At 33.8% G+C, this 11,647-nt stretch overlaps 1 protein-coding gene across 1 annotated transcript; it reads left to right on the top strand.

Annotated features, from left to right (window-relative positions):
• Positions 1-3,612: 3,612 nt before the first annotated feature.
• LOC112520123 (receptor protein-tyrosine kinase CEPR1-like) lies at positions 3,613-7,129 on the top strand. The gene is made up of 2 exons (XM_025128425.1): positions 3,613-6,088; positions 6,632-7,129. Exons 1-2 carry the CDS (start codon positions 3,613-3,615, stop codon positions 6,991-6,993), a joined length of 2,838 nt encoding a protein of 945 aa, XP_024984193.1. The 3' UTR covers positions 6,994-7,129.
• The last annotated feature ends 4,518 nt before the right edge of the window (positions 7,130-11,647 follow it).

Below are 11,647 nucleotides of genomic sequence, written 5' to 3'. Positions count from 1 at the left end.
CACTAACACATTCAACTACAATCACATCAAACATCAACAAAACTATATCAAAATCCACAAATTAAATAGTTATTATATCTTTATCAGTCAAAGTATAAACAATAATATTGATATAACATTATAACTGTAACCTAATACAACATGAAATTACCCTTTTGGAACTTGATTGCTCACTACAACATTGATTCCTTCTTCCCCAATGGGTAAGCTTTGAATTTCAACAAAAAGCATGTAATCTTTAAGTAAGATTTTGCATAAAGAACAACATAGTGGATGTTTGCACTTGGCTAATGTGCTTAATTGTGCATCTTAACCTACTCTTATTTTGTAATATTTTACTTAAAAAGATAAGCACATAAGTAAAGAAACTTCCTCATCAAAAGAAGAAATAAAATATACAAGAAGAGCATCTTTGATGAATTACCCATATGCCAAATCAATCAACCAAACACTTCTTTATGAAGAGTGGGCATATTTACTTTTGTGTCATTATTATTAAGTAGATGATCCTACCTATCCAATTTGATACATACATGCTTGCACAAGTCCCACCTTATATGCATCTTATGTTATAATAAGGGATGACTTTATTTTAAAGATTAAAACGGCACACTTGGAGGAATAAAAATCTCTTTGTGGCCACGGAGGTTCAAATGCGATGACTCCGGGTTATCTGCAAAGCAGATAGTCGCCCTGGAATTAGTCCGCTCGCATAGCGGGTTGGATATCCAGGTTAATAGAAAAAAAAGGGCACACTTCATCAAACTTAACATAATCAAGTGAGTGATCTGGTTAAATGTTTGCCTTATTTTGATTTGTACAGATGCTACATAAATTTTCTATTCAGTTTTCAGTGAAGTTCAAACTATCTAATTGAATTTCAGAATACAGATTTTCACACATATACTGATTAAACAAACTTTGGATTTGGGGTTTTAGTTTGATGATGAAGATGTAATAAGAAAACAGATCTTTTAAATAAAAAAACAGATCTTTTTGTGGTTTTTAATTTGTAAATGAAAACACTTAACTATGAACTTGAAAAAAAACAGATCTTTTATTTCATATATATGTTTGATTCAAAATTGCATTATTCAGATGTACGCATTCCATAAACTAATCCAACACTCGGCATGATTCATATGTATTCAAACCAACCATCCTCACACCTAAATTAAAGCTTAAACTAAATGTGTCTAGCATGGTCGATGAATTAGCTCACACACATCATAAAAAAAACATCCAAATACATATAAACTCATCATGAATTAAACGTAAAAAACTAACGAACATCTATCAACATGTTGTTCCTAATGAAAATTTTGTACTTCTACAATTTGGAATCAAAACAAATGCATAAAATTAAGTATATACCTAATCATATCTGGATTTTTACGTTTGCGTGACCTTGGGATGTGCCTACCCTTGCCTGCCTGTTGAAATCAACATGCTTCCAACTTCGATCTTCATTTTCGTAAGTAGTGTTGTAGAAATATTGAATGAAAATTGTGACCTTTATGGATAGCGGTAAGGAACAATGGAAGAAATTAGTTGGGAAGAGAGAGTACGGTTAGTATCTTCAACTAAGAGTGCTACATTTTTGCATTAGTGTTGGATTTTAGCAGTGGACCGGATAATCCGGAAAATCCCCTCGATGATCTAGAGATTATGCAACAAGTCCTAGTTAAACAATCATCATATATTTGGGGATGGTCTAGGGTACCGAGCACTAGGAGCAACTCCATGAATTCACGGCATAGCACCGACTCCTTAGGTCGATTGAGCCACACTGAGATATATGTTAGACTTGCCTTAACGGAATCCGAGCTTGCTTTAACTAAATCCGAGCTTGCTTCCACCAAATGTGAGCTCTTTCTTATGAAGGATGAAGTGGCTAAGTTGCATCAAATAGTGAGGTCAATTGTTTCCGGCCAACCACTTCCGAGTTTTTCATCTTCACGAAATGTTCAAGACCATGGTTCTAATACTCAAGGTCGTTAAACATTCTAATATGATTTTGTATGTTCCTTTGTTAAATTTGGATGGATGCATGAATTGATTGAATGTTAGGGTTTCTTCTAAAAAAAGTTCTAGTTTTATATGACAAATCTATAAAATTTTATAGTTTTGGAATTTTGTTGAAGTTGTTCTTGATTAATATTAATACCATTTATTTATTTCATTTTATATATATGCAACTGAAATATGGATGAAATTAATATAAAATATTTATTTGTTAGAGAATGAATTGATTTTTAAAAAATGCATCTAATTAAAGATTATTTTTATAGAAGATTTTGAGTTTGTGTATCTAAAAATAACTTTTAAAGAAGGTTTTGGAAGTGTAAGTGAATGGGACCTTATAGAGAAGGTTATTGAAAAGAGTCGCTAAAACATATATCTTTAGAGAAATTTTTTTCATATACTTTTTTTTAAAGTATCTTTTAGTAACTTTTATAACCTGGCAAAAATACTTCAAAAACATCATAATAAATATACTTTTAGAGAAACTTACAGACTTTGAAGTGTAACTAAAGTCCCAAAAAAACCGTCTCTAAAAGCTAATAAAAACACACAAAGAAGCTTGTTGACAATTAAAAATCTTCTAAAATGGGTTTAAAGAAGTGTTTAGGATTTTCAAGTATAAAACAAAACCTCAATTTTCTTGTAGATACCTTCACCCACAAAAGTTTACTCAACGGACTTTTGCCTACGGATCACCGATGATTTTCCCTTTTACTAACGGATCTATCTGTCGGTGAAACCATTCAGAATTGTAGTGTTTTCATGATCCAAATGAATAATATACAAATGACATGTCTCACATATGAACTGCTGCAAAGTTTAAACATAATCCTTAAGTTTAAACATAATCCTTAATAATATACAAAAACTATTGTGTTACAAGAAAGAAAGAACCCTTTTGGTGAATCATGAATCACTGAGTGGTTCAAGGTGAGAAACTTTGATCCATATATAGAAAAGAAAACGATATATATATTGCTTTCGTGTATATATATATATATGCAAATACGTTTAGCAAGAGTTTTTATTTATGTAAAGTAATATTACAACATTTGCATTTACATATCACAAAGATGAATATGTTATATTGAATTAGTAAATGAACACCTTGGAAGTACAAATTAAACTGTAGCAAGATTGGATGTTTCTGTAGCCAAACATCTAAACATACCATTGTTTGATGTATGTGAACCAAGAGACAAAAGCTTCATCACTATGAGAGAAGCTTACAGTCATAGGCATCTGATGCAAATCTTATACAAAACACTATATATATATATATATATATATATATATATATATATATATATATATATGTATAGGTATACATTAAAGGGCTCTTGTTCGCATTTGATGTTATTCTCTACGAGATATAGTGGGAGCCTATTGAACGTAAAGCCGCTTTACATCGAAACTCGTATCTCTATTGTGTACATTCCTCTAGAAACGTTTTGGTTCCTTTTTCTTCATTTCGAAAGCCAAGTTACTACTAGTATTGCATACAATGATTCCAACAGTTGTTCCATCTATATATCTCTTCCCTTTTCTTTCTTTCCAACATAACTCCTCTTATCTTCCATTTCTCTTATGGGTTTTCACTGTATGTTCATCATCTATCTTGTAATCTTACTTCCACTTTCCAACTCTTATGAATCTGCCATAGCTGATCAGGTTGAGTTCTTTACCCTCGTGAAAGATTCTCTTTCAGGGACCTCTTTGATTGATTGGGATGATAAACCCATCTGCAACTACACAGGTGTAATCTGCGATAAGGAAGGGTACGTGGTGAAGATTGATACTTCTGGGTGGTTGTTATCTGGTCGTTTTCCTGAAAATATTTGCTCTTTTCTGCCTCGATTGACAAGTCTTCATCTTGGGTACAACAAGATCCATGGAGACTTTCCTCGAAGCGTCACCAACTGTTCACTGCTACAAGAGTTGAACATAACGTATACTAATCTCACCGGAAAGTTGCCCGACTTGTCACCGATGACATCTCTGAGGTTGCTTGATCTGTCGTTCAATTTCTTCACAGGTGCGTTTCCCATGTCGTTCATAAACCTCACGAATCTTGAAGTTGTGAACTTCAACGAGAACGAAGGTTTTGACCTATGGAACCTACCGGAGAATGTTTCCAGGTTGACAAAGATGAAATCAATGATCTTGAGTACTTGCATGGTGAGTGGTCCGATCCCCAAATCCATCGGAAACATGACGTCACTAGTTGATCTTGAATTGAGTGGGAATTTTCTAGTGGGTTCGATTCCTAGAGAGATTGGTTTGCTACAAAACTTGCAGAAGCTTGAGCTTTACTACAACCAACTAGTTGGTCGGATTCCTGAAGAGCTCGGGAATCTAACACAACTCACCGATCTTGACATGTCTGTAAACAAGCTCACAGGCAACCTTCCGGCAACCATCTGCCGCCTACCGAAACTGGAAGTCCTCCAGCTTTACAATAACAGTCTCACCGGAGAGATCCCACCAGTGCTCGAGAACTCGACAACTTTAACCATGTTGTCTCTTTACGATAACTATTTAACCGGAGAAGTTCCACGACATCTCGGCAGATCATCACCTCTAATCCTAATAGACTTGTCGGAAAACCGGTTAACCGGAGAACTACCACCGGAGGTGTGCAAGGGAGGTAAGTTACTTTACTTTCTAGCACTTGGCAACATGTTTTCTGGGGTCTTGCCAGAATCTTATGGTAAATGTGTCTCACTTATACGTTTTCGACTTAATTCTAACCATCTGGAGGGCAAAATACCGGATGGAATTCTAGGACTCCCATGGGTCTCCATCATTGATCTAAGCTACAACTTTTTGAATGGTTCGATAGCTCAAGAAATCGCGAATGCTCGGAACTTATCCGAATTGTTTCTCCAGAATAATTCGATCTCCGGTGTCATACCTCCTGAGATCTCTAGAGCATTCAATCTAGTAAAGATTGATCTGAGCAACAACCTGCTGTTTGGTCCAATACCTTCAGAAATTGGCAACTTAAAAAGACTCAATCTTTTACTGTTGCAAGGAAACAAGCTGAACGGTTCCATCCCCAACTCACTCTCTTGGCTAAAATGGCTGAATTTTGTTGATCTGTCAAGGAATCTGTTGACAGGTGGTGTACCAGAAAGCCTATGTGATTTGCTTCCAAGCTCCATGAACTTTTCAAATAACTTTCTTTCTGGGCCAATACCTGTGTCATTCATCAAAGGAGGACAGTTAGAGAGCTTTACAGGCAACAAAGGACTGTGTGTTTCTGTGTACCCAAACATGGCATCTCAGAACTTCTCCATATGTTCACAGACTTATAACAAGAAGAAAGTGAACTGTTTTTGGGTGATCGGGGTTTCGGTTGGGGTTTTGTTTATCGGAAGCATCCTGTTTCTAAGGCGTTGGTTTAGTACAGAAAGAGATGTTGTGAAACATGATCAGGAGACCACATGGACGTCCTCATATTTCTCTTACAACGTGAAAAGCTTTCATCATGTAAGCTTCAACCATCATGAGATCATCGAAGCCATGGTCGAAAAGAATGTGGTGGGTCATGGAGGGTCGGGAACGGTTTACAGAATCGAATTGAGCAATGGGGAAGTTGTTGCGGTGAAGCGGTTCTGGAGTCGAAAACTGAAAGATGGTTCTTCAGATGATCAGCAGTTGATGGACAAAGAACTGAAAAGTGAGATTGAGACTCTAGGGAACATAAGGCACAAGAATATAGTGAAGTTGTATTGCTATTTATCGAGCTTCAATTGCAACCTGCTGGTTTATGAATACATGCCAAATGGAAGCCTTTGGGATGCACTGCATATATGTAAATGTGATTTGGATTGGCCGACTCGCCATCGGATTGCGGTTGCTGTAGCGAAAGGGCTCGCCTATCTTCACCATGATCTGCTGCCACCGATTATTCACAGAGATGTCAAGTCCACAAACATCCTACTCGACAGAAATTTCCAGCCGAAAGTTGCAGACTTCGGCTTAGCCAAGATCCTCAAGGGTAGAGAAAAAGATTCGACTACAACCGTTGTTGCGGGGACATATGGTTACTTAGCACCAGGTAAATATTCGAATTTTGAAACCGCCACTGCAACAAAATTGGGTTTATAGGACGCTTAAAGTGTCCCAATAGACTGTTTTATAGGACCAACCGATTAATTGTCATATCTAAAGGTGTTGCAATAAGTTTATAAGACGCTTTTGAGCGTCTTTACAAGCTTTTGTAGGATGTTTTTATAATAAAACGTCATATTAGTTATTTTGTATGCCACTATTTGAAAAAAGTGTCATATAAAAATAAATGTCCATGAAAAGATGTGTTTACAGGATACTTCTCGAAAGTATACTATAAAATAACTAATATGACACTTTATTTTAAAAGGTCTTAACAAAAACTTGTTTAAACGTCCAAAATCATCATATAAACTTATTACAACAGTTTTAGTGTCATAATGCTTTATTGTTTGTTCTTACAAAGTTAAGTCCTATAAAATAGTTGATTATGACATTTAGACGTTGTGGCGTCCAATAAACGCGGTTTTGTTTTAGTGGGAAGTCGAACTTGAGTCGGTAACTTATGTTTGATTGGTGTTTATGATGATAGAGTATGCATATTCATCCAAAGCATCAACCAAGTGTGATGTCTATAGTTTCGGGGTGGTGTTGATGGAACTGATAACTGGGAAGAAGCCAGTCGAAGCCGAATTTGGAGAAAACAAGAACATTATATATTGGATTTCAACCAAAGTGGAGACAAAGGAGGGCGCAATCGAGATTCTAGACAAGAAGTTATCAGGGTTTTTCGCGGATGAGATGATAAACGTACTCCGCATAGCCATTCTTTGTACGTGCAAGATAGCCACAGTTCGTCCCAGCATGAACGAGGTTGTGCAATTGTTGATCCAAGCAGACCGTCATGGATTCGATACTTGCAAGTCATCAAACAACACGAAAGAACCCAATTGATGGATTCGGGTTCGAAATGAATTAGTATAGCATATTTTAGAGCAAATTGTCATGTCCAAAACCTAATTAAGACATTTGTAAATATAAAGTAGTATCATGCAACTAAGCAGATAAATTATCACTATAATAAAATTAAGTTTACAGTACGTCTTAACTGTTTAAATGTTATAATAGAGTGAACTTATAGGATCATATAAAAGTGTTATAATAAGTTATTTAGGACATTTTTAAAATAAAGTGTCGTGTTAGCTACTTTATATGACATGATTTGAAAAAATGTACTATAAAAAGATGAGTTTATAGGACACATTTCAAAACTATCACATAAAATAATTAATACAACACTTTATTTTAAAAATATTCTAAAAACTTGTTACGATGTCCAAAAACGTTCTGTAAATTTATTGTAACACTTTTAGATAAGATCTTAATTTTTTGTTCCTATAAAATTAAGTCCTATAAGACACTCTATCAGTACAATTAAACATTTGAAGCATCCTATAAATCCGATTTTATTATAGTGTATATATGTAAGGGGCCATTTACCAAACACTTACCCAGTAAGTGCTTACCGGCAAAAATTAACACTATCATTTACTTATCGGGTAAGATTGTAGTCAATCAAAACGACATCGTATGCAACAATTTACCCGGTTTATGAGATATTGTTTCTTCTTTTTGATCTTTATGTGTATGGGGTTGAACAGGTGTCTAATCAAACCACAATAGGCTTTAGAAAAGGTGGAGATGTTAAAGAGGATGGAATAGCTTAATGTGCTTCTTTATGTGTTAAGTGGGTTCCTGATTCCAGAAAATATATAAAGCTCACTACAAAGTTATCTCTAGGCTAAATTACAAATTTGGTCCCTCTGTTTTGTTGAAAATAACACTTTTCGTCCTTGAAGTTTTGAAATTATAAGATGGCTATCGTGGTTTCTGAAAACGTCCGAATTCAGTCTCTCTCTCTAACGGTCGTTAAAAATTTCGCTAAATTACAGATGTTTTCGTTCTTTTACTGTTTTTTTTTGTCTTTACCCAATTAAAAACCACGGAGACCAAAATTGTAGGTTATTTCTTGTTCTTTTTTTTATTATTTATTTCTTTATGATATTTTAATATTGTATATACACTACGACAAAATTGGTTTATAGGATACCCTTACTCTCTAAGCGTCCCAATAGACCGCTTTATAGGACTTAATTTATAGGACCAAAATATAAAGCGTCATATCTAAATGTGTTGTAATAAGTTTATATGACGCTTTTGGGCGTCTTAACAAGTTTTTTAGGACATTTTTGATACAAAGTGTCGAATTATAAACTTTATAGGACACTTTTGAGAAAGTGTCCTATAAACTCAATTTTTAGAGGACAATTGTTTTTATAGGACAGTTTTTTAAATAGTGTCCTATAAATTTGCTAATTGTACGCTTTATATTAAAAGTATGCTAAAAACATATTATGACGTCAAAAAACATCATATAAACTTATTACAATGCCTTTAGATATGACACTTTATTTTTTTGGTATATAAACTAAGTCTTATAAAGAGGTCTATTAGGACGCTTAGAAATTAAGAATGTCCTATAAACCCGGTTTTGTTGTAGTGATATAAATTGAAAAGAAATAAGATATTACCTACTAGACTTGAGATCACGTGAGACCATCCTGTTTTCGTGAGACCCGTGAGACCAGTTTTTTACGCTTGAAACTTCACAGCAAAATGCTGTGAAAGTAACCTTCACAGTATTTTTGCTGTGAAGGTTCGACTTTTTTAAACCTTCACAATGTTTTTGCTGTGAAGTTTCAAGTGTAAAAATGTGGTCTTACGGGTCTCATGAAAACAGTCTGGTCTCACGTGAACCCAACCCTTACCTACTAATCAATAATTTTAATGAAATTCCTTCATTTTTCTTATTATTAAAGTTATAATCATTGAAAACGTACAGTATAAAATATAAAACGAGTAACTACAGTTTTGTCCATGTGGTTTTTGACCAGGTAAATAATAATAATAATAAAATGAGTAAAAGGACAAAAATCCCCTTCGTTTGGTGAATTTTTTTAATGCCGTTAAAGGAAAGAGATCAAATTCGGAAATTTTTACAAACCATGATGACCATCTTGTAATTTCAAAACTACAGGTACGAAAAGTACCATTTTGGACAAACCACAAGGGTGAAATTTGTACTTTACTCTTATTTCTGCTAGCAATCCACTCAAAAAGCCTTGTGTAATCAATAATGTCCCCATGTATGCTATGCTAGAAGGTGTCATTATCTTTTGATTGTCTTGTTGGTATGAAACTTCAAAAGTGAAATATTTGGTGGACAAAAGTCATCAAGCTTGATTCACCATACATAGTGTGCCACAAACTTCTACTTTGATAGTCGAAATCGTTGTTTTATCTGAAGTATTCTCGATCAGTGTGACTTGATGATACATATATACAATCGTATCTATATATACATAACATGAACTTGAATTCGGGTTTTCAAATTGGATCTTGTAAGTTGTCGGGTTTTTGTTACGATTTGTAGACGGAGTAAGAACCAGTTCTAACTAGATTTCAAAATAGTAATAACAAGTTGTAGAGAAGAAATTGTTGTCCATTTAATGGGAAGAAAGGAACAAGTCTTATACAAGTGATATTACGTAAATGACCCTGAAACAGAACATATTGTTGCACTAAGTTATCACAAGTGTTGTGACGAACACTGGATTCACAAGCTAGATTCTTCCAAAACCAACCCTGTTTGTTGATTTCGTTACAGTTCGCTTCCAAATTTTGAGCAAATATCACCGGTGACGTAGGCAAACACACTGTTGTATCAAAATAAGACAAATGATATGACGCGTTGTTTACGAATTTGATGTTGACAGTGAATGGTATTTTGGGATAATAATCACATAGATCACATCGTTATTAATTGCATGTCCAAATGTAATCAATTTCTAAAAGATCGTTTTTGTCCCCAATTTACCAACAAGTGTTCAATGGATTCTATTAAATCCCCACTTTTATGCACAATTTTACTTTAATTAATTGTTGAATTGACTGAGGTATCTAGATCGGAGGTGTTCTTGTATTTTCATAAATCGTGAGTGTCTTCGTTGGAACCTCCCTTGTGTATATTTTTTATATGATTCATTTTAAAATGAGAACCATAAAAAGGTTACAAATCCGTGAGAACAGATATACAAATATTTTTTAAATGTTCTTTTTCATAAAGATCTATAATTTTGGATATTGTTTCACATATATTTATGTTTAATTTGTGAAAAAAATTACATGTGAAATATTTTTTTGTTCATCTAATGAAATGAAAATTACAGTTAAAAGAATATTTTTTAAATCTGTTCTTATGGGTTTATAACTTTTTTATAATTCTCATTTGATTTGGTCCTTATGTGTAAATACACACAGATTTGAACCCTAGTTCACTTTTAACTTCATGCCCACCCATAAATTGCGTTTGATACGAGAATTGATTCGGTGCATCTTCTTCTAATGTACATCTCTTCTTATGCTTCTCACCATAACTTCCCTTCTCATCAGAACCCAACCCTATATATATATATATATATATATATATATATATATATATATATATGAAATAGTTCAAACGAGAACCCTTATGATTTACGAGAATGCAAGAACAACCTACCAACCAAGTAATGTGATAACAATCAAAATTAAGAGAATTTTTTAATTTAAAATAATATTAAAAACAATTTAAAAAGTTTTGGGAGGCGAAAGGATAATCTAGGAATTGATAACATCATGAGCTCTGGTGGTTATCTTAAATAATAGAGGAAGAAGGTGTCATAAGTTTTAAGAAGATAGGAGGAAGAATCGATTTGACTAGGGTTAACGTATATACACGGTTTATATTTGGGTGTGATAATAATGTGATATGTTAACCCAAAGACAAATCGGTTTTCACAAGATACGATTCGTATTTAGGTCCGACTACAATTTGTTCGGTTCAGTTAGCTTCCACCATCACACGATTATCACAGCCAACCGTGTATAGGTTATCACATGATTATCACCTGATATGACTGCACTTCATTCGGTATCACAATTCTATCGATTATCTCACTGTTATCATACCCAATGGATAGAAAATGACTATGATGAGAAATTTGGTGGTTGTATCGATTAGATTCACGATTATCACACTGTTATCATACAAAATGACTGTGATAGAAAATTTGGTGGTTGAATCGATTAGGTTCACGATAATCACATTGTTATCATACCAAATGGAAACAAAATGATTGTGATAGAAAATTTGGTGGTTGAGTTGATTAGGTTCACGATTATCACGCTAATATATCAAGAGATTTTGAAACTTCAGATACAATGAGGAGAAAAAGATGGGAAGAAAATGATGGATGTTCTACTCAACATGATCGATCCCAAGCTAAAATGATTGGAGGATAATTCCAATTAATTAAAATAAAATAAAAATTATAAAAAATACTTAATTACATTACTATCCTTAATAATTTATTTTTATTTAATATAACTTAAATTATTGGTTAAAAAGGTTTGAGACCCACAAGTGTTTTAACATTCTCGTAAATCACAGAGGTTCTCGTTTGAACTTCTACACACACACACAAATATATATATATATATATATATA

This window comes from Cynara cardunculus (genome assembly GCF_001531365.2).
Source record: "Cynara cardunculus var. scolymus isolate 2C chromosome LG 10, CcrdV1, whole genome shotgun sequence".
Taxonomy (NCBI): Eukaryota; Viridiplantae; Streptophyta; class Magnoliopsida; order Asterales; family Asteraceae; genus Cynara; species Cynara cardunculus.
The sequence above is the reverse complement of the archived record's forward strand: the minus strand, read 5'-3'. Positions and strand labels throughout refer to the sequence as shown.